The following is a 23,159-nucleotide window of genomic DNA, read 5'->3' on the forward strand; positions in this document are numbered from 1 at the left end:
CCCTCCCTTTAGAGGAAAATGAAGTATGAGGCATCTAAAGTACAACTCCCATAGGAACCATAGCAGCTTTTCCAAATCCAGATTTTCTGTTTTAGAAAAAGTTTTTCACTGAAATATTTTTGGTTCTTGGCTGAGTATTTTTCATTTGATTTTTTTTGTCAAAAAGTCAAAATTTTCCACAGAGCGTGTCTCCCCCCACCCAATTTTCTGACCAGCTCTAATCATAAACCAAAATTTATTTTAAAAAAACAAAACACCACATGATATTTTTGAGGCCTGACTGATGACTTTTAAATCTTGGAGTTGCCCAGGCCAGAGATACTCACCTCTGGACTCTCTTCCTCTAAACACTACCCAGCAAAATACACTTACTGAAGAACTGGAAACAACCCAGCTATAGAACACAAACATGTAATGTACTGGACTAATATGACAGGCATCAGAAAAGACAATTTTCCTGAAATAAATTATTTTAAGGGAAGAAAGTAGAAATAAGGATCCAGATTCTACATTGACTTACCCTTGTGCAACCCCAGAGATTCAGAGGATAAGTACGGAATTTGGCAAAGGGTGAATAATGTTGGCATAGTGATAACAATAATCAGACGCCTATGTCCAGTGGGATTAAGCATTTTAATTTAGAAGAGAGAAGACATTGTGTTAACTGAAAATTGCTCTACCTGCAGCCTGATTTCTTAAGATACTCTGGTGAACATAAATAAGAATTAAGTCTACTAATACTTAATGATTTCCCCTACTGGCCATCTGCAAACCTATGCTTTGTCTGGGAAGATTCACAAAAAGGTGGGGGAGGGAGAGCATTCCTTCATGACAGGCATGAGGGAATCAACATTTAAGAGCATAGAATTTTCATCTGTTCTCCCATGGATATGGAAGTGTTCCTGATACATATGAAAAAGGCTAATTAAAACTGAATACTGAAGTGCTGAGCACTAAGCACTGATATGCTGTTCTTGTAGTTAATGTAATCAATTACTGAACTTTAAAAGTTTCTTTTGTTATCTCATTAATAAGCTATCACTCCTTAATGTTAGCTAATTAATGTAAATCAGTATATAGCAGCGGATACAAAACATGATCCTAGGAAATGGAATTAATGGTTATGGTTGGCATTTTCCAAGGCGCTTATGGGATTGAAGTACCTAGTGCCCACTGAAAGTCAACAGGAATTGGGTTGGGTGCCTGTAATGGTTCTCTGAGTACCCAGGACTGTGAATCACATTGCTACCCCCCAGGCCTCCAGCATGCGGGAGCTCTGTTTATATTTATCTGGGCTCCAGCTCCCTCATGCCACCAGACTGTTAGCTACCCAAGCACTCTTCTCTGGGCAATGCTAGCCCTTACTCTGCCTTGCAGGTTAACAATAGGTGCACCGCAGTCCCAAGCCCCTTTGAAGTATTCCCCTGTAGAAGGCCAGCCCCTTCACCACTGAACACCAGTCTGCTGTCCCCAAAAGAACAGTGTATATAGCTTGTCTCATTCAACTGAGGATCTGCACCCTCCTTAATATCGCAGCACATAGATACATTTATAGTGAAAACAAAAAATGTTTATTACCAAAGATTCTAGCGATAGTGAGTAAGGATAATGGAAACAAAGATTACATATAAAACAAAATCATAACATGCTTTCTAGAGACCAAACTTAAGTTAACAGGGTAACCTCCAGCCTAAAGAAGTTTCTCTCACCCTCAAAGTCCTCTACAGAGTTTAAACCAAGGCTGGGTGTGATCCCATTTCCATGAATGTTACCACACTGTCCATTTACTTTCCAGGTGCAGGATCAAGGAATGTCTTCTTTGCTTTCTACATATATCCCCAAAGTTCATTGTCTGTACTCAGAATCAGGATAACCACTCATGGCTTTTTATTCCTGGGTGCTCTTTCCTGTTGATTTTACATTTCTCTGTTGACTCGGTATGTAAATATCTATCCACTGTGTTAGCTACAAGGCTTAATTTATATTCCAACCAAGAGACAGGTGAATAAACATTTCTTGTCTGACAGAAAACCTTTTTGTCAACACTTCCTTGATACAGTCTTTAAAATATATATTCAGTACACATACATAATTCCTTACATAGTATCTGCACATATACTTCAGAACAATATTAATGACCTGTGTGAGCCTGGCTTTCGTTTAAGATGTCACATAACATTCTTTGGTGAACCAAAATGTACATACCAGAATTAGGACATTCCTGTAATCCCCTTGCTAGCTGGCATAAGAGGTTCTTTGGTCACAGTGCTTCAATCCCCTAGGCTCTGTTGAAAATCCCAGCCCAAACGGATTGAATAGTTCTTACAGTGATCATTTTTCATGAGTAATTAAGAGCTCTCTCTACAAAGCTAAACTAGGCTAAGCATGTGTTTAAGAGCTGTGCTGAACAGGTATGGACTGAAGGGCTTTGCTGAATCAGGGCCTAAAGGCAGAATTTAGCCATTACTATTTACTCCATCGACAGCATGTTAATGTAAGTGTGCAGAAGGTGAATTAGATCAGGACAAATAGAAACTCCAAATGTATTTGTATGTGGGGGTCTAATCCAAAAGAGAGCAGATGAGCTGTCATATGCAAAATTCTTCAGCTTTACAGCAGTTGGAAGAGCTAACTAGGGGTTACAACAACAATAGTCTATCTATCAGCTATAATAGCATTTCGGTAAGGAATTTTAAATCCAATTTGTTTACAACTAGATGACAAAACAATAAACATTATAATTCTTGTCTTTTTACTGTGTTGCTGTTGCTGTGTGACAATCTTGTACTAAGTAATGAAATCTACATGCACCAGCACTTAGTAAACCATAAGAGACGAGACGGAGCAGTGAAAGAAATGAAAAAGAAAATTAATCCTCCTCCATCTGTTTGTCTGAAAGAAAGGCATGTGTCACCTATTATTTAGCTCATACTCCGAAAGTGTTCGGTTTCTATTTGTTCTTTTATCAGCAGTTTTGATTGAATTTGGTAGCCAAGTGTACAGGCTTCTGTGATTTTCATCTTCTCAGAGGTTACAGACTGATAAGGCCAATAATTGACAATGTTATTCAGCAATTTTTGCTGAAGAAGTAAACATGGAAAGAAAACAGTTTTCTTTGGAGAGAGGTGTCTCCAGTGATAGCTGTGAATTACTAACTAAATGGAAGCACTGCCAGTGCATTTAGTTGAGACGGCCACTTAAATTGGTTAGGAAGCAAAGCAGTTTGTCTTTTTTCCTGAACGGGCTTTTATACTGACATTGAGAACACATGCAGATTTCTTTGTGTCAGTTACTGAAAATAAATGTAAACATCCGGGAAAAATGTCAAATTAACTTGAATGTGTTCTGTTAGGTAATTACAGGCCAGTAAAATCCAACTCTTGTAAAATGCAGCTGACTTAAGATTGGACAATTAATAATGTCTCTTTGTAAGGTGTATCCAATATAACATGGCTCATGAAAAATCTCTACAGCTTATACAAACATTGGGCCGTATTTTCTCCTCTTTTCTGGTAGGTGGAGGGGAGGCAAAAAGCTTGCCAAGAGATACCGAAAAGGGGGAGCCACTCTGCCAGATCTCTATGGGTTTGCGTCTCTGGGGTTTTGCAGGGCAGGAGGCTGTGAAATCGGAGAGCAGCTGCATTACACAGCTGATAATACTGTGGGTGTAAACATTAACTTCTGCAGTATCCCTTTCTGGGCACAGAAGGGGGTGTAGTTAATGGGAGAAAAGCAGCTGAGGGAACCATTCTGCCAGTTGCAAGGTAGGCATGGCAGAAATGATGTTCTAAAGGGCCTCTGTAGATCTCTGCTCGTTTAAGGAGGGGAAAACATCCTGCCTCTTCTAGAAGTGATGGTGTTAGGTAGCCCTGTCCCACAAAAAAGAATGGCAAGGAGGGAATTCTATGAGTTGAAACTCACAGAATTCCTGCTCCTAACCAGTATTTCCACACATAAGAGAATATATAGCTCACTGGTAGGAAAACTGGCAAGATGACCTATAGAACAAAAAGTCCTGTAGTTTCCATGATTTAATTTTATAATTATATAAAATGACTAGGTGTATATAGGGATAACAGAGACCATCTTGTAATGCTTACTGAGTAAATGCACATGCTTTGTTTGTAATATTTAGTGTCACATAGATGGACCTTTGGTCTGACACAGTATGGGCATTCTTACGTAAGCTACCACCTCTCGCGAAGGTGGAGTACCTATGCCAATGACAGAAGCGCTCCCGTCAGCATAGGAGTGTCTTCATTGAACAGCAGCTGCACCGCTGCAGCGTTCTAAGTGTAGATCTGCCCATAGATTAATCACTTTGTGAAAAGTGTTCACCCATCAGTGATGTATGGTATATTTTAGTCTTTTCCTACACACGTCTATCACAACATATGGTGTACTTCATCCAGTGCAGTAAATGCACCAATAGCAACTACGTGGGTGAAAGCAGACAGTCACTATGCTCTCAAATGAACACACACAGGAAAACGGTAAAAGACAAAAACACCACAGTCCTCATCCTCTGAGGAAACCTGCACAACCAACAGAACCTCTCTCACCAATCTTGTTTCTCTAATATCCTGGAACCACCACGGCTACAACAACACTGCATACAACAATGGAAGAGGCCATTTTAGATAGTTAAATATTTATTTTAAAGAGGAAATTACATAAACAGACTTTTGAAATGCTGGTCACGACTGTAAATATGGAGGCGATGTTGCCACTTTCTCTGAATACACTGCCATCATAGGGGCCTGTCCAGCCTTAAATTACTTGTGTGACTTCATAGACTGCAGAGGTTCCCTGGATCTTCAGGGCTCTACAGGCCCAAGAGCAGCCCCATATTATCCCCCTTACTCCTCAGACATGGCCACAGAAATTTGTTTTTGGCTTTACTCTGATGCCTAGAAGTGTTCACTTCTAGGGATAATGTTTCACACAATCAGAAATTAAGGTCTTCGGAATGACATTGGGAAATGTATTATCAATTTTACCCTTAACTGAAAATTAAAGATAAACACTTATAGTATGTGGATAGACAAAGGGAAACCTAAAGGCCAAAGACTGAATACTTACAAACAAAATATAATCATTTATATTTTTTTCAGAAAGATCTCGATATCACTATCTCACCACGCATTCTCTGCAAATTATGCATAAAGACCCACAGAGTTATGAACAACCCTGTTCTTTATTACAAGCTTGCTATTACAAGCCAATATAGGGGGAAAATGGCAACAAAACTATTTCTGGGGAAATATGTAACCTTTAATTTTATATTAAAAAGTAAGGCTAGACTAATTATTGCATCCCTCTGTACTTTACCACTCTAATAATTCAGATTTTTGTTACAGATTCTTTACTCTGACAATCAGGAAGTCCTTACAATACTAACTAGTATCTTGTGTCTTATAAAATACTTATTACTAAGGGGGAATTCATCATACATTAAAAGGATTTTGAAATGCTGTGATATATATGGATATTACCAAAACCACAAATGGATGCTCAAAACCTTTGAAAAGTAAATATCTAAAATAGGAAACATTATTTAAAATGTCCACAGGAATAGAAATTCTTTCTCAGAATTAAAAACCATAAACAAAGGAAGTAAAATGTCAAATTCTTTCATTACAGTAGCACATTTCATGACCTACAATATATCACTTGTTGGTAAGGGATCATGCTGCCACAAGGGAAATGGTAGCACACACTCAGCAAAACTGCAATAGGACAAGACAGCATGCTTGCAGCATCAGTAAAACATTAATTTAGTCTACTTAAGATGACTGGAACCACTCCAAACATGTCACATCATTTACTTTTGAACATTCTGTTGAGATAGCAGGGTTGTATTACAGAGTAGGAAAGCCACAATAGTTCACTTGCTGATTCATGCTGTTAAATCATGCTGTTATAACACTATATTTATGCTGCTATCACATTACTTTACAATGGGGGCCTTCATTATGGTCAGAGCTAGAAGAGTAGAGTGGAAGATGAACTACATGTCAGGAAGAAACAACACTTGTTTGTCTGCATTCAAATATATGAAGACTACACTTCTGCTTAAATCAATGCTATCAATAAAGAAGAGTTAGAGTTTAAAATATAATCCTATGTGATTATATCTGAATGATTACTCAAAGCTACGTAGTTTTGCCTAGCCAAGGATTTAGCTATTTATCTCCTAAGGATGACATTACAGTTAACACTGTGATAGAGATACCCTTTTTTTGATCCAAAGAGATTATATATGGCTGGATTCTTTACATCTTGGAGAACTGTGTTATAGATCTTTCTAGCGCTTCTTATGGTGTACCTCTTCAGCAATTTTATCTAGCAGCTGTAATCCAGACTTCAGAATAAGTGACAGGAATCTGAGCAGCAGAGAGAGATAGTTAATCATTCCCTTTTATAATTTCACCCACTTGACAAAAGGAAAAAGTCTTTTGCTGTTAGTGAAGGAACTCAAAAATCATAAAAGAAGATAAAAGACATGACAAGACAACCTTGTATCTTCACAGTCAAACTTTGACAGCTCTAGATTTCTATGACTGCTCCGATATAATATGTGTGACTTAGCTTACTGCAGTGCTAAGAATCAAAGGATGTATTCCCAGAAATCTTAGCATCACATAAGAGAGTACTGCACCACTGTGGACACAGAAACTTGATTGTTATTTCACAGTGTGGCCTTCATGTGATCCAGGTTACAAATGTAGGTGTGGATTGTGACAGACTGACAAGATATGAACAAACCATGGAATTAAGATAAGGTTTACTGAGTTAAATTAAATGTTGATGAACTAAGGTTAACATCCTTGGGGTACACTAGATTAAAATGCAATTGTGTACATGTTATTGTGGAACTGAATGGGGGTGGGGGAGAGATGTCCTCACTTATCAGCCTTTGAAGCCTCCCCAAAGAGATATACATATGCTAGTTCAAACTGGATTCTCTAGAGACCCACTGACAAAGAAAATACTTTAGGATAAAAAGTCTGAGTTTAGGCTGACTCAGGACCCTCTTCCCGATCCAGCAAATGGACAGGACCTCTGGACCACGGAGGGCCTCAATCCTTCTGGAGGATTGGAAGGACTTGGCCTACTGAGACCTCATAAGAGGGTGTGCTTGTTCTGAGCTGAAGCTCTGATGAACTTATAACTTCAAAGAAACTTCCAGGGTTGGGTGCTGCGTGGTAGGTTCTTTCATTGCTTTTAATGTGTTTTCTTTGTAATGCTTTATACCTTAAGAATAAAGTAGGCTTGTCTAGAAAATCCTGTGTGGTAACTTACATCTGTAAAAATCATTCTGCTACCAGTCTTTGAAGAGAAAGCAAGCAGGTCTGCTTAGGCAGATTGTATTGCTAGGAAATACACAGTGAAGGCAGGGAACTGTCCAGCCTGGACATACCCTGGTCAGAAGGGAGAGAGATGTCTCTCTCCACCCAGGAGAGGCAACCGCTGGAGAGCTGAACGCCTGAGAGTGGATGCCCTTGCTGGACCACTGAGGGGAAATACAGGTGCTGCTGCTCTGAAATGTGACAAAGATAGAGAATGTTTGTAGCCTGGATCAAACCTGTGGGAAGTGTCCACATTAGCCCTTACAAACATGTTAAGGACAATTAGTTAATTATGCAATCAGTATATTAAAGGTAAAGCCTAGTGAAGAGAAGCTCTAAAACTGAACTGATTTTCTTCAAACGTGGCTTGAATCTTAGCTTTCAATGAGGCAAGTTAATTAACATATGTAATACCATTGTCTTCAGATTAGGCCTTCTCTTCAGTGGTGTAACTGACTTTAATTTAGTGAACAATTTGGTTGACGGGTCACAGAAGGAACAGAATCCAGCTTAGCTGCCCTTAACTTCATAGAGCCAACATAGCCTAAAAGACTAGAAAGTAGTAAAAACTTTTTTTTTTGCGAAAATGAAACAGATGATTGACAACATGCAGGAAGCAGACACTCTAAGCAATAGTTATTTTTCAAAGTAGAAGTAAACTCTAAATGATTTGTCAAAGGAGATACAATGAGTTAGTGGTAGAGGGGGGAACGGAACCCAGATCTCAATTTCCCAGCGCCTGCTCTAACCACTAGATAATTCTGCTCACATACTACAAATGCTAGACTACATACAACGCTCCAGGCAATGTTCTATCCCCTTTTCTAACTTAGGCCTAGTAATTTTTTCTAAATTCATGTAATCATTTCAATATACTGTACCATTCTGCAATATTGAACCCCACTGCTGAATTCCTAACCTCTTAGACATTGCAATAGCTCCCAATTTATTTTGCAATTGGTTTAAATTCATGATAATGGCTAAATTACCTAACAACATATTTTCAGATCACTTGGAATGTTTCTCAGGTTAGACTCAAATTTATTCTATTTCTAATTCCCCTCCCCCCGATATTTTTATACAAATGGGCATTACCATACCATATTAAAATACCTTTCTATTTCTCACTCTTCCTGCATTTGCCATTTTACTTTATTCTTGACTTCATAACTGTAGTTACTATCCAGTATATCTTGAACATAACTTTCAGCTGCATTAGCTTCAACCTAATGTGTTGGCTCTCTGATATTTTGGCATAGCTTTTCTATGGTTAACATCTTCTTTAATCTGGTATTTTTAGAGATGTCCTAAGGCATAACTGTTCTTTTTTCTAATCTATTTTTTAACATAACATATTCTCTATTTTAGCACTGGGATAAGGTTACATATTAATGTGGAACGGAATTGATTTTTTGTTTTTACATTTATTACATAATTACATTATTAATACTTGTTATTACATTATTAAACACAAGTTATTACATAATTTAATGTAATCCAGGGGTTGTAAGGGGGATATGAACAAACATCTTAACTGTACTCCAAAGTGTCAGTTTTCACTAAAAAAGTAAGTTATTCTCTTACTGTTATGATTGTGAAGAAAACCTTCGAAATGTGAAGTGAGTGGCTATGGCTTCACTGCAAAAAGGTATGTTTTTACATCAAACTTGTATCTCAACATAAAATACACCTTTTTGCAGTGAAGATGTAGCCTGTGGCTGATGCAGAGACATCCAGCTGAATTTGCAGAGAGCTTGAAATGATAAATGTGTGTTTTGAACTGCCCCATTCAAAAGGTTGCTAATTCAGAGGCCAATGGTAGTACTTTAATATCCTCATCTACTATTTAAATGCTCAAAACATGTCAGAAAGGGAAATTATCACATTATGAAGTTCTGCATTAGCATTTCTCAAAGAGGGGCAGGGAAAGGGGAAGGTTTGGGGCACAATTTGAGATATGTTGGGCTTTAACAAAGGGATGGCATGTATGGGGTAGGATGGCCAGGAATCTGGTTTCCGACTGGAAAGTCTGGTCAAAAGGGGTGCCTGATGGTATCCAGTCAGATCTAATGACTGGACACCCAAAGTCTGGTTACTGTGGGCGGGGAAGGTACTGAGTCATCACATGCGCTAGCCCCTACTTAGCCAGGGACACCTCCTATCTGCATCAGGCAGCTGCAGCTCCCAACCCTGGCTCTGCAGATGATTCCCTCCCAACCCATGCAGGGAGAGGGGAAAAATAGTGAGTGACAGAAGGAGGGCAAAAGAGGAGTGAATGGGGAGCAGGGGCGGGTCCTCAGGGGGAAGGAGAGGTTCTGGAACTCCTGTTGGAGTGTCCAGTTTTTAATTACCACCAAGTTGGCAACCCTAGTATGGGGTGGGAAGTGGGATAAGGGGTTGTCACAATTGGTTTCATTTTCTGAAGAGGACTTAGCCACCTTTAAAAAGTGGCCAACACAAAGATATCAAGGTACACAATTTTATATTCTATTCTATTTTTGTTTGGTGGAAGATCCTCCCACCAGCTGAGACAGCCTTAGTGCAGCACATTCTGAACCCATCAATTATATATGGAGGAATAGCAATCCTTAATTCATCTCCATTGTATCTGAGAAACTAAATTAAGTGGGACTGAATATCATTCCAGAGTAACACAAGGAGAGGGCAGTTCATACTGTGCCTGGATTTGACTGGGGTAGAGGGTACTTGATTTTAATATTAACTGAAGAGCCTAGTAGTTTAATACGTTGATTATTAAATTACTTAGTACTACTTTATATCATACTACAGGACCTTTGCTGGTGCTATTTCCCCATGTCAAAAACAGTTTTAAGGGCTGGTCTTCATGACGGGGAGATTGACACTGCTGTAATCGATGCAGCAGGGATCGATTTAGTGAGTCTAGTGAAGACCTGCTAAATTGATGGCAGAGCAGTCTCTGGTCGACCCTGGTACTCCAGCTCTCCGAGAATTGTAAGGGAAGTCGATCATAGTCGATTCTCCTGTTGACGCAGCACAGTGAAGACACTGGGGTAATTCGACCTAAGCTTCGCCGACTCCAGCTACATTATTCACGTAGCTGGAGTAGTGTAACTTAGGTCAACTTACCCTTGTAGTGAAGACAAGCTCTAAAATGCCAAAATCTTTCATCTTAACATACAGAAAAATCAGAAAAAATGGAAGGGAGGAAAAAGTCCAGTGATTGGGAGACAAGAAACACTGAGGGAGGTGCTTAGAAACTATTGAAAATCCGGGAGATGCCTAAATGTAGTCATGAAATTACAGTCCCAGTTTCTATGCCCAGCTCTTACACTCACTTATTAAAGAGCCTTGGCAGCCTGTGCCTCAAGTTCTTCATCTGTAAAATGGGGATAATATAGCTAAGACATCTTAGTAATGTGTTCCAAAATCTACAGATGAAATACACTGTCCACGTGCGAAGTTTTTTTTTTTTTAAAAAAGGATTTTTCATTTTGATGCTCATTTATTGGACTTTTATTTTACTGACTTAATATACCCAAAGTGAATACACCTTGAGAGGAAGTATGATTTTATTTATTTAACAGCGTTTCTCCCCCCCCACCCCAATCCTGAGGACCTACTTAAATTCTTCAAAGGAGCTATACATTCTCCCCTCACTATCTAATTTAACTGTAGACTATAACATCTAGTAAAAACAATAAGAGTCTAACATTTATCAAACAGCTCAGCTGAATCAAAAATGAAAGGTTCACTTAATGCCAACCAGAGACCTAGAGGAATATCAAGGGAACACTTTATGGATGAATGAACAAAAATGATTCTTTATTCTGTGTTCCAGTTACAAATGCTTGCTATACAAATAACTTTCTTTACACATATTTTACTCTATCAAAATATTTTTCAACTAATTCTTTTTACTAGAACAAGCAAAAATACAACCGTATTTATATTATCTAAAATGTACTTTTATAACTAGAAGTTATGCTGAACTATTTAACTCTAGCATCCTAGTAAAATCATGGTTATAAATTGTCAACAGATATATTATTTTTCTTTTTTTAAACACATAATAAAGGACTACTTAAGTATATTAGGCCCAAACTACATTTTTCAATGTTGTACAACCTTCTGTTCACAGATCTGCTCATTATAGTCATATATTTAATGAGAATGAGAAAGTTTGTCAAATTTTTTCCCCCAATTAGTTTGCTTTTATTCCTCTTTGTAATATTGTCTTAGAAACTTACAAATACATTTTATTTCCCAGATCAATTTAATCCTATCCTTATTGGTAAAACATCGATTTGCAAGTTGTAGAACTGCATGGTATTTTCACATATCTGTTTGTACAACAGCATCATAGATGGTATCTGCCTATTTCTGTGAACAGGGTTCGTTTATAAATATAGCCTCCCCCTCAGTTTCTGCAGTAGAACGCTACAAAACTGTAGGACTTCTATACATGCTAGCTGCTGTACTAGTACTTTAAAATTCTCAGCACCAGAGCTGTATCTTGTGAATGTGGGGGAAGGTATTTGAAAACAAACACAGATGTATACATGTGCCATCTGCAGTAACAGCATGTCTACAGTATTCTTTTCATGTGGGACCAACATTAAAAGCAGCATTTTATATTACAGCAGGGCAATAGTAGTACTATAGCTAAGACCAAGTTTCTGTTTCAAGTTGACTCTTATAAGAGCAAAGAAATCAACATGGTTACTCAGACTGCATTGAAATTAGGTGTACCTAATGCAGGATTCTGTTAGTGATCCAAATTTGGGGCCAAGAGGTTTGCAAGATAAAGCCTATGGAAAAAAGAGGAGTTTTTCTTATAGTTGAGAAATACTTCCAATCTTTTTTTTGCTCACAAATAGAGATCAAATAAGGGCACAGATCATCTCACCAGAGCATCCAGTGCTTGAGGGTTAACCCAACAGAGTGTACGGCACCCACTAGCAGCTTGGGGGAAATCAAATTAAAAAGTTATTTGCAAAAGACTTTACTTCTTCCATTTAGAGTGTCAAAAACCTTGTGCATTAAGTGCTGCACTAAAAGAATTACACTGTGCATATGCAGAGAGAGGCTAACTATCTGGAAGGGAGGCTAACTAACTTGGGGGGAGGGATAGTTGAGCACTGGCCTGCTAAACCCAGGGTTGTGAGCTCAATCCTTGAGGGGGCCATTTAGGGATCTGGGGCAAAAATTGGGGATTGGTCCTGCTTTGCGCAGGGGGTTGGACTAGATGACCTCCTCAGGTCCCTTCCAACCCTGATATTCTATGATTCTATGGAAAACAATCTTTGTCAAAGGGTCTGAGTAGCTATGATGGAATGTCACAGTCATCAAACCCAAGCTTTATACCAACCACCGAGAATTCAAATCCAACACAGGACAGATATCTGCAATAATAATAAAAAAAAGCAGGCATATTGCTCCACTCTTTATCAATCCCCCTTTATCCAGAGAGGGGAATGTGGAGCTGACAAGCACTCCTGTCCTTACTCTCCCTCAGTCTTCCTGTCACTCACCCGTATGCCCCCCTTCCTAGTCTCCCACTAGTCCCCATCCTCTCCCAATACCTGATCCCCAACCCCTACTGCCCATTCCTGCCTACTCTTCCACCTCAATTACCCTCCCCTCGCAGGAAGCTGTAGTTTATTTTTTTTCAAAAATAGTTTCAGTGCCTTCTGAATATTCTGTTGTAATCTGCTCTCATATCCCACCTCACTACTGACAATACCCATGGCAAGATGACCTCAGTGCCCGGCTACTGACATAATCTACACAATTCTGTACTGAAATGATACAGACTACAACCTCAAAGTGTGTATGCACCTCTTTCTTTTGAGAGCTCAGACCCAGATCTCCCCATATCACAATCACACCTCTTCCAAGCTGCTCCAGCTTACTCCTCCATCATTCAATACAGCCACGCTTAACACAGTGAATGCAGCTGGAGTTGCATGCAGGTAATTCGCATTGGCTACTGCCAGTTCCAGTGGGGCAGAGTTAGGGTTGTGTGGGCATTTACTCTAACTTGGACTTTTGCAGAACTTGACATTCTGGAAAGGCATGAGCTATCATCAGGCAACTTTAACTCTGTTAATGAAGGTCGGTATTTTTTGCCATTTAGTATATAATACAGAGCTGATGAGATATATCTATATTTTTGGTTTTATAATCTAACTAGCAGCACATGTGTAATTAGAACAGTCAACTGATAAAGTTGTTTGATCTAAAGTAGTTGGTGGCAAAATGAGTAGCTAGCTTGTAATCTTTATTGCCAACTATGCCCATTGTTGCATATTGTAAAAGCAAATATTAATTCTTTTAGAAACTGCCTGGCTTCAACTTAGTCTTCATCACTGCTTGTAATCCTTGAAGTGACAGAGGTGCCATCCAATAAAGATAATAAAGAGATATTAATGTAGCTGGGTGCCAAGACAGAATCACAGATGAGTATTTAACAGAAAATAAATTAATCAAGAGTGATAATGTAATAAAAAATGTCAAAGTTTTTAGCTTTTTGACAGGTTCATTGGGTGATACTCCTGTACTGGTTGGTATAAAGTTTATTATTAATGAATTATTTGGTGTTACAGAACATAGCATTGCAAATCACCAGAAATGGTTCCCTCTCTCTAGAAACAGATTCAGAATACAAATATGCTTTGTAAAAGAAAAATGTATCAGTGTTCACTTCAGCAAAATGTAACAGTTGATCCTTAATGATCTTATTCCTGCATCTCTTGTGAACTCATCAGAATGCAAGCAACTGAGAACTCATGTCACTAAAAATATTATTAACTATGAAATTTTCTTTAAAACCAAAATGATTAAATTCCATTCAATCAAGGCCAGCTTGTGCCCTATCCCCCGCCCCCAACAGTTGCATTTGTTATTCACTTATTGTTGCTACATCTGGGGCTTTTTGTTCTGTGTCAGATCATTCAAACTCTAAAAGGACAACCTTGGGCAAATATAATCAAGTAAAGGACACTGTGCCACATTAAACATGTTGCAATTAAAATAAAATAATTAATGAAGACAACAGATAAAAACACTTCAGTTAGCACAAATTTCATTATGCACTTTCCATTTATAAAATTGAGAAAGGATTCCTGGGGCAAGTAGCAAAATCTGACCCATGACACTACAAGGCTAATGGAGTTGACCTAATCACATTCAAAATATACAAGTTTCAAAGAGTGAACAAGAATCTGCATTATATCAAACTTCTAAACACTGCATTATATATAGCATTATAGATGGAGCTACTATAAGATGGGTGCATAACTGTTTGGAAAACCATTCCCAGAGAGTAGTTATCAGTGATTCACAGTCATGCTGGAAGGGCACATTGAGTGGGGTTCCGTAGAGATAAGTTCTGGGCCTGGTTCTGTTCAATATCTTCATCAAAGACTGAGATAATGGAATAGAGTACACTTATAAAGTTTGCGGACTATACCAAGATGGGAAGGGTTGCAATTCAAAATGATCTAGACAAACTGGAGAAATGGTTTGAAGTAAATAGAATGAAATTCAATAAGGACAAATGCAAAGTACTCCACTTAGGAAGGAACAATCAGATGCAGCCATACAAAATGGGAAATGACTGCCTAGCAAGGAGTACTGCAGAAAGGGATCTGGGAGCCATAGTGGATCACAAGTTAAATATGAGTCAACAGCGTAACCCGGTTGCAATAAAAGCATACATCATTCTGGGATGTATTAGCAGGAGCGTTGTAAGCAAGACTCGAGAAGTAACTCTTCTGCTCTATGCCCATGCTGATTAGGCCTCAACTGGAGTATTGTGTCCAGTTGTGGGCACCACATTTCAGGATGGCTGTGGACAAATTGGAGAGAGTCCAGAGAAGAGCAACAATAATTGTTAAAGGTCTAGAAAGTGTGACGATTGAAGGAGTGAAGATTGAAAAAATTGGGTTTGTTTAGTCTGAAGAAGAGAAGACTGCATGGGGACATGATAACAGTTTTCAAGTACATAAAAGATTGTTATAAGGAGGAGGGAGAAAAATTCTTCTGCTTAACCTCTGAGGATACGACAAGAAGCAATGGGCTTAATTTGCAGCAAGGGTGATTTATGTTGGACATTAGGAAAAATAACTGTCAGGATGGTTAAGCATTGCCTAGGGGAGACTGTGGAATCTTCATCATTGGAGATTTTAAAGAGCAGGTTAGACAAACACCTGTCAGGGATGGTCTAATACTTACTTGATGATCTCTTGAAGTCCCTTCCAGTCCTATGATTCTAGGTATGAAACTTAAGATTTACAGGATTACAATGTTAGGATCATAGAATTAGTACAGTAAAGTGAGTCTTAGAAAAGAATTCTTAGTAAGTTACTGTTACTGAGTGACCTCTAAAGTCCTTAAATACACATTATACCGCACAAGCTCTGTCCTTCGCCGTCCTTTATGTTTTCTTCCTGAATAAACTTTGACCCTGAAGATGCTATAACTGCAGTTATTCAGAGAAAAGGGAGTAGTATGCAAGTGATATACTTCTGAGGTTGCTATGTTATGGTGATTATCTAATTAGTTACTGCATGAAGTGAATAGTAATGGCAGCATTTAAAACAAATCAATAAAATACATCCAATCAATTCTTGGCAAGAGTATACATATGTTCAGTATAGGTTTACAGAATAACCATAAAAATTCTGCCTGAACAGAATGTTTTCCTTTGGCTAAAATGCAGTAAAAGCTCACAGAAAACAAAATCCTTTGAGTGTCCATTTAATTTGAGTCCAAAGACAAAGCTAATACAATTTTTTAAAAATTAATAGTGAAGAGTGAGATTTTGAAATGCACAAATGGCACTTAGGCACCTAATTCCCATTAAAAGTTAATAGCAGCTAAACACCTTAAAACCATTTGTGCTTTTGAAAATAGTCTCTTAAATTAATAAAGTAAATGCTGGATTCACATCTTCTCTACCAAAATACATTTACCCAAACCTGGAGAAGGTTATTTCTTTACACACCCACAAAGAGACGATGAGACAAAGGGAAGACAAATCTAGAGGTGCAGTAAACATTCTATTCCTTTTCGAGCTGAAATGCAGTAAAAATCCACTAGACTAATCTGAGCATCCTACTAATCTATAAACCTCCAGCCACCAAAGCTGCTCAGAGAAGTTGACATGGTGATGAAGTTCACAAGACCTCATATCTTGTGAAACGTCAATATCCATCTGCATGAAGCTTGTGATACACTAGTCCAAAAGCTCCTAACCCAACTTTCTACTTTGGGTTTCTTACAGTACCTTGGTCTGGATGTGAACATAAAAATCTAAGGACTCCCTCCTATCTTAGTCAAATAACTTCCATCTCCTGGAGAGAATGAGAATTCAGGCTGAAGTGCCATCAACATGTGGATGACACCCAGCACTAGATTTACTGAAAAGGTAAAACCTGAACAGCATCACAGCCTTTCTCAATGCCTAGCCAAAAATTAGCAACTGTATGAAAATACTTAGCATAAACTGAACCTAGGCAAGTTTGAAGGAATGCTGGTAAAGAAGAGGGAAGGGTCATGAAGAATTTAGCCACCCTACAGCATCCCCCTCTATTGAGGTCCTCAGACCTCAGAATTAAGTTGTTCTGGAATCTTCTGTGGCAAAAAAGGCCATTTTATTTGTGGCTGGCCAGAAGATTGCACACATCCTACTGGAGAAAGATCTGACTACAGTGAGCCATGCATTTGTTGCTGAAGCGACACCCTCAGAAAAACTCTAGCTGGTACAAATACAGATGCCTATCTGCTAAATTAGGTTGCTATGAACATATCACCGCAGTCCTCTGCTCTCTGCAATAGCTCCCTATGGAAAATGGAGTTCCATTCAGTGTTTCTTTCCTAAAGATCAAGACCTCTAGGGCAGTGCTTCTCAAGCTATCTGATGTGGGGGACCAACAATTTTTTTTCCAATGTGCGCGCAGACCAGCAGCCGTTGGCTCGCGGACTGGCACCGTTCCACAGACCACCACTTTGGGTAGCACTGGTCCTAGGTACTTCAGAGTTTCCTTCAGTCTCCATGATAATAACTTTTATAAAAACTCCATCCACAAAATCACTGACAAAAGAGAGGAGGATTTGTGAATATAAGAATCAGAACTTTTACTGATAAGACAGGATTAAAACGATCTTTAAATTGTATTAAGGATGAATGATTGATTTAGTCAAAATTCTCCTAGGCCCCCAAAGCCAAATGTTTCTAAGATTCCAGAATAGTAAATCAACTGCTTCCTTTACCTCTGACTGTAGGTGTTCTTTGGACTCTTCCCCCTTATCCGAGCAGTGCTCTTTAAGAGCACTGCCAGCTGAATCTGTCCTCCTGAAGGATTATCCATTGGGTTCAAATTCACTTTATCTGACAGATGCTCTAGGAAAGGGTAGGAGGGATCTTGAATGCAAAGGAGTTTTTCCAGTGCTGTATAATCTGTGGCTCAAGTCACAGGGAAGCCAAATACCAGAGTTCTAATGTATGTGAAGTGTGACCAACAAAGCTGAAATGAGACAATACTGGGTCTTCCTATCTAGCTGATGTAACCAGAGGAACTGTGACCACAGTGTGCTCTTCCCCATCAGAGAATCATTGTAAGAGACTGGGGCACCTAACAGCTCTCTACAGATAAACCTGCTAGGAATGGGTACTAAAAGGACTGGTTAAGACTACAAAGATGAGAAGATAAAAAATGATAAAGATAAAAAGAAATATCAGACATATAAAAAGGAGAGGGTAAGCCTCCCTGAAAAAGCACAAGATCAAATCTGCACAGACACACCCCTGGAACCCCGACCTGGGATATTCTATCTACTACCCAAGATCCATAAACCTGGAAATCCTGGGCGCCCCATCATCTTAGGCATTGGCACCCTGACAGCAGGATTGTCTGGCTATGTAGACTCCCTCCTCAGGCCCTACGCTACCCGCACTCCCAGCTACCTTCGAGATACCACTGACTTCCTGAGGAAACTACAATCCATCGGTGATCTTCCTGATAACACCATTCTGGCCACTATGGATGTAGAAGCCCTCTACACCAACATTCCACACAAAGATGGACTACAAGCCGTCAAGAACACTATCCCCGATAATGTCACGGCTAACCTGGTGGCTGAACTTTGTGACTTTGTCCTCACCCATAACTATTTCACATTTGGGGATAATGTATACCTTCAAATCAACGGCACTGCTAATGGGTACCCGCATGGCCCCACAGTATGCCAACATTTTTATGGCTGACTTTTAGAACAACGCTTCCTCAGCTCTCGTCCCCTAACGCCCCTACTCTACTTGTGCTACGTTGATGACATCTTCATCATCTGGACCCAGGGAAAAGAAGCCCTTGAGGAATTCCACCATGATTTCAATAATTTCCATCCCACCATCAACCTCAGCCTGGACCAGTCCGCACAAGAGATCCACTTCCTGGACACTACTGTGCTACTAAGCGATGGTCACATAAATGCCATCCTATACCGGAAACCTACTGACCGCTATGCTTACCTACATGCCGCCAGCTTTCATCCAGACCACAACACATGATCCATTGTCTACAGCCAAGCTCTACGATACAACCGCATTTGCTCCAACCCCTCAGACAAACACCTACAAGATCTCTATCAAGCATTCTTACAACTACAATACCCACCTGCTGAAGTGAAGAAACAGACTGACAGAGCCAGAAGAGTACCCAGAAGTTACCTACTACAGGACAGGCCCAACAAAGAAAATAACAGAACGCCACTAGCCGTCACCTTCAGCCCCCAACTAAAACCTCTCCAACGCATCATCAAGGATCTACAACCTATCCTGAAGGACGACCCATCACTCTCACAGATCTTGGGAGACAGGCCAGTCCTTGCTTACAGACAGCCCCCCAACCTGAAGCAAAAACTCACCAGCAACCACACACCACACAACAAAAACACTAACCCAGGAACAAAGCCCGTTGCCAACTGTGTCCACATATCTATTCAGGGGACACCATCATAGGGCCTAATCACATCAGCCACACTATCAGAGGCTTGTTCATCTGCACATCTACCAATGTGATATATGCCATCATGTGCTAGCAATGCCCCTCTGCCATGTATATTGGCCAAACTGGACAGTTTCTACGTAAAAGAATAAATGGACACAAATCAGACGTCAAGAATTATAACATTCAAAAACCAGTCGGAGAACACTTCAATCTCTTTGGTCACTCGATTACAGACCTAAAAGTTGCAATTCTTCAACAAAAAAAACTTCAAAGACAGACTCCAACAAGAGACTGCTGAATTGGAATTAATTTTCCAACTGGATACAATTAACTTAGGCTTGAATAAAGACTGGGAGTGGATGTGTCATTACAGAAAGTAAAACTATTTCCCCTTGTTTATTTCCCTCCCTACTGTTCTTGTCAACTGCTGGAAATGGCTCACCATTGGCTCAGTGACCTCTTCTTGGCTACCCTGTTATTTCACATATGTGAGTTATTGGCATACAGTTCTATATCTTCACTGATATAAAAGAAACACTGCCACCTCATTTGGTTAAAATGAGACTTTAAAAAGTTGTTTTTTCTTGTTTATCTGAAGCTTGACATTCCACAAAGACTTTCTGAAAACAAAACTTGGCAGCAGCAAAAGCTCTAAAAATGAGATTAAAAACTTTGTCTTTCTCCATGTACACAAATATGTAGATGCTGAACTTTTATTGTTGCACAAAATTTCCTGGATGTGTTAGAAATTAAATACTTAAGTTATTAGTTTTTAAAAGACCAATATTCTGGGAATCCTAAATTTTGAGACCTATAATTATTACAATTCATTCTTTATATTGCAACAACATTCAAAGTCCCCAATTTACTAGGTGCTGTACAAACAACAAGTATCTTTTAGAAAATAACATTTAGAGTAAGATGTTTTAGGTCTGTTACATTGGATATAGTACATACAAACATTACCAACTAGAAATTATCTAGGATTGTTTTTTATGTAACCATGGAAACTTGAAAAACTATACAGAACTTTTTTTGTTGAACAAAGAGCTAATAATATTTCTTAAAATGCCTATCCAATGAATTTAACATAGAAATTCAAGGTCCACCCTCTCTAGGGTAATAAGTAATTTAATTTCCATACTAGATTTGTTTTGGATATCTCTAATGTCTGGAAAAAAAGAAATGTGTGATGGTTGAAATTGTGATGGTTGAAACTGAGATGATATTGAGATACTTCAATAAAGCCCGAAATGTAATTACATTTTTCAACAGGATACTTCTTGAAGTTTATCTGCCCTAGATCATGTACAAATTAATAATCTTGTCATTCAAGATGCACAGTAACTGCAGGTACTACTGAATTTAAATTAAAATACTGCTTAGAATTAAGTTGATTTTAAATAATAGTTAATGACCAAGTATTTAATGACTGGCAAGGCACAGATGGCAAAGGAAGAAAACATTTGTGTGCAAAGGGATGTTTAAGAGGAGAATGCAGAGAAATTAGTATTTTATTATTTTAGGTTTTGGAATTACTTCACAGGAATGGAGTTTGACAAACTCAGGCAAAACCAAACTACCACAGTGATGACACTGCCTCACACTGTGGACCCAGAAGCCTATTTTAGATGGCAAGAACAGAATATTTAAATGGGGGAACCCAGTTTTAAAACAGCTTTGAGTATAAGACATAAACAAGCAAAAGACGACAAGTTGAGTTAAGGATGCCATGACACACTTAATTTATCTCTGTTGGGGACAGTTTGCATATAAGGTAGATAAGATTGCCTAGTGTTGTAATACTATGATAAAATGACCTTTTACAGTGTGATACGGCTGCAAAATGGTGAATGCACGTTTAAGCTGCATATCACGGCATAGGAGACCCGTTTTCTATCTGACTCTGGTGTAAATATTGTGCTCAGTTCTAAAAGGGTCAACGCCAAGGAAGCAGAGAATTTTTTTTAGTGTAATCTAGGAGTAATGGGATAAGAACATAAGAACGGCCATACTGGGTCAGACCAAAGATCCATCTAGCCCAGTATCCTGTCTTCCGACACTGGCCAATGCCAGGTGCTCCAGAGGGAATGAACAGAACCAATCACCAAGTGATCCATCCCCTGTTGCTCATTCCCAGCTTCTGGCAAACAGAGGCTAGGGACAGCATCCCTGCCTATCCTGACTAATAGCCACTGCTGGACCTATCCTCCATGAACTTATCTAGTTCTTTTTTGATTAAATTGAGAGAGAAACATATCATGATAGTTTTTTCTCACAGTGAGATATTTGCAGATATGAAATAGCTCCCAATGAAAGGGCTTGAATATCCATAGCTTCTGAGTTTTACAACAGTAGAAAGATAACTGTAGAAAACATTCCTGCATTTGCAGGGAAATGAACTAGATCGGGGTTCTCAAACATCATTTTACTATGACCCCTTTCTAACGACAAAAATTACTACATGACCCCAGGAGGGAGGATTGAACCCTGAGGCCGCCTGAGCTCTGCTGCCCCGGGGGGGGCAAAGCTGAAGCCCGAGCTCCACCTCCCCAAACATGGGGTGCCAAAGCTCAAGTCCAAAGGCTTCAGCCTTAGGCAGGGGGCCTGTAGCCTGAGCCCCAGTGCGGGCTCAGGCTTTGGCTTTGGCCCTGGGCCCCAGCAAGTCTAACACCAGTTCTGGCGACCCCATTAAAACGGGGTCACAACCCACTTTGGGATCCTGACCCCCAGTTTGAAAACAGCTGAACTATATACTGTAAGAAATCTCTGATATTTATAACTTATATAATGCTATGAAAACAGATCACAACGAGTCTTCTCAAAATATTGCAAATTTGGCCGTAATTCAGGATCACATCCCCATTCAGGAAGGGCATTTAAGCATGCACGTAAGTTGTTTCCTGAAGTGGATCCTTATTAACTTAGTTTACAAGTAATTTCTTTTGTTTCAAAAAGAAATGCAAAGATTCCTTTAAATTATAAAGGGGAAAGATGATCTAGTGACTAGGGCACTCGCCTAGGACTTGAAAGACTGGGGTTCAATTCCCCGCTTTACTACAAAACTTCCTGTGTGACCTTGGGCAAATCATATAGCCTCTCTATGACTCAAGTCCCCATCTGTAAAACAGGGATAACAACATTTCCCTAGCTCGCAAGGGATTATGAAGCACTTTGAGATCTAAAGTAGAGCCTCAGTTACCAACACCTTGGGAAAGAAAGAATGTTGGTAACACTGAACAAAACATTATGGTTGTTCTTTGGTTCTGTGGTTGTTTACAACTGAACATTCACTTAATACAACTTTGAAACTTTACTATGCAGAAGAAAAATGCTGTGTTTAACCATCTTAATTTAAATGAAACACGCATAGAAACAGTTTCCTTACTTCATCAATTTTTTTTTTAAATTTTCCTTTTTTTTCTTAGCAGTTTATGTTTTAACACAGTACTATACTGGATTTTTTTTGTCTCTGCTTGCTGCCTGATTGCGTACATACAGTTCCAAATGAGGTGTGTGGTTGACCTGTGAGTTCATAACTCTGAGGTTCTATTGTATTGATGAAAAGCACAATATTTATTATTAATAATTATTATTATAAGAAGAAGAATCTTATGTAAGATGACACCGAAACATCTGCCATAATTACTAGTTTCGTGACAGAAGAAAGTTCTACTAAAATGAGTATGAATCCATTCCATTAGTTTCAAAAATATGTTCTGATAAAAACTCTGAATATTAATGACTAAAATAAACAGTTACTTTTCAAATAAACATCTTGCCCTTTCACATTTTCACTCAAATATTATAACTT

General features: G+C 39.0%; 1 protein-coding gene across 5 annotated transcripts in view; it reads right to left on the reverse strand.

Annotated features, from left to right (window-relative positions):
- TBC1D22A (TBC1 domain family member 22A) overlaps nt 1–23,159 on the reverse strand; it is a 448,171-nt gene that overhangs the window by 35,676 nt on the left and 389,336 nt on the right. Inside the window, exon 13 of one of the 5 annotated variants that reach the window (XM_037889079.2) lies at nt 4,635–6,386. The exons of 3 other annotated variants lie outside the window; for them this stretch is intronic. In XM_037889079.2, coding sequence (XP_037745007.1) covers nt 6,342–6,386 — 45 coding nt within the window. In that variant the 3' untranslated portion in view covers nt 4,635–6,341. Of the gene's footprint in view, nt 1–4,634; nt 6,387–7,309; nt 7,544–23,159 lie in introns of those variants that run through there. One more of the 5 variants, XM_043551011.1, reaches the window with a different exon arrangement.

The sequence above is a fragment of the Chelonia mydas genome, chromosome 1, assembly GCF_015237465.2.
Source record: "Chelonia mydas isolate rCheMyd1 chromosome 1, rCheMyd1.pri.v2, whole genome shotgun sequence".
In the NCBI taxonomy this organism is placed as follows: domain Eukaryota; kingdom Metazoa; phylum Chordata; order Testudines; family Cheloniidae; genus Chelonia; species Chelonia mydas.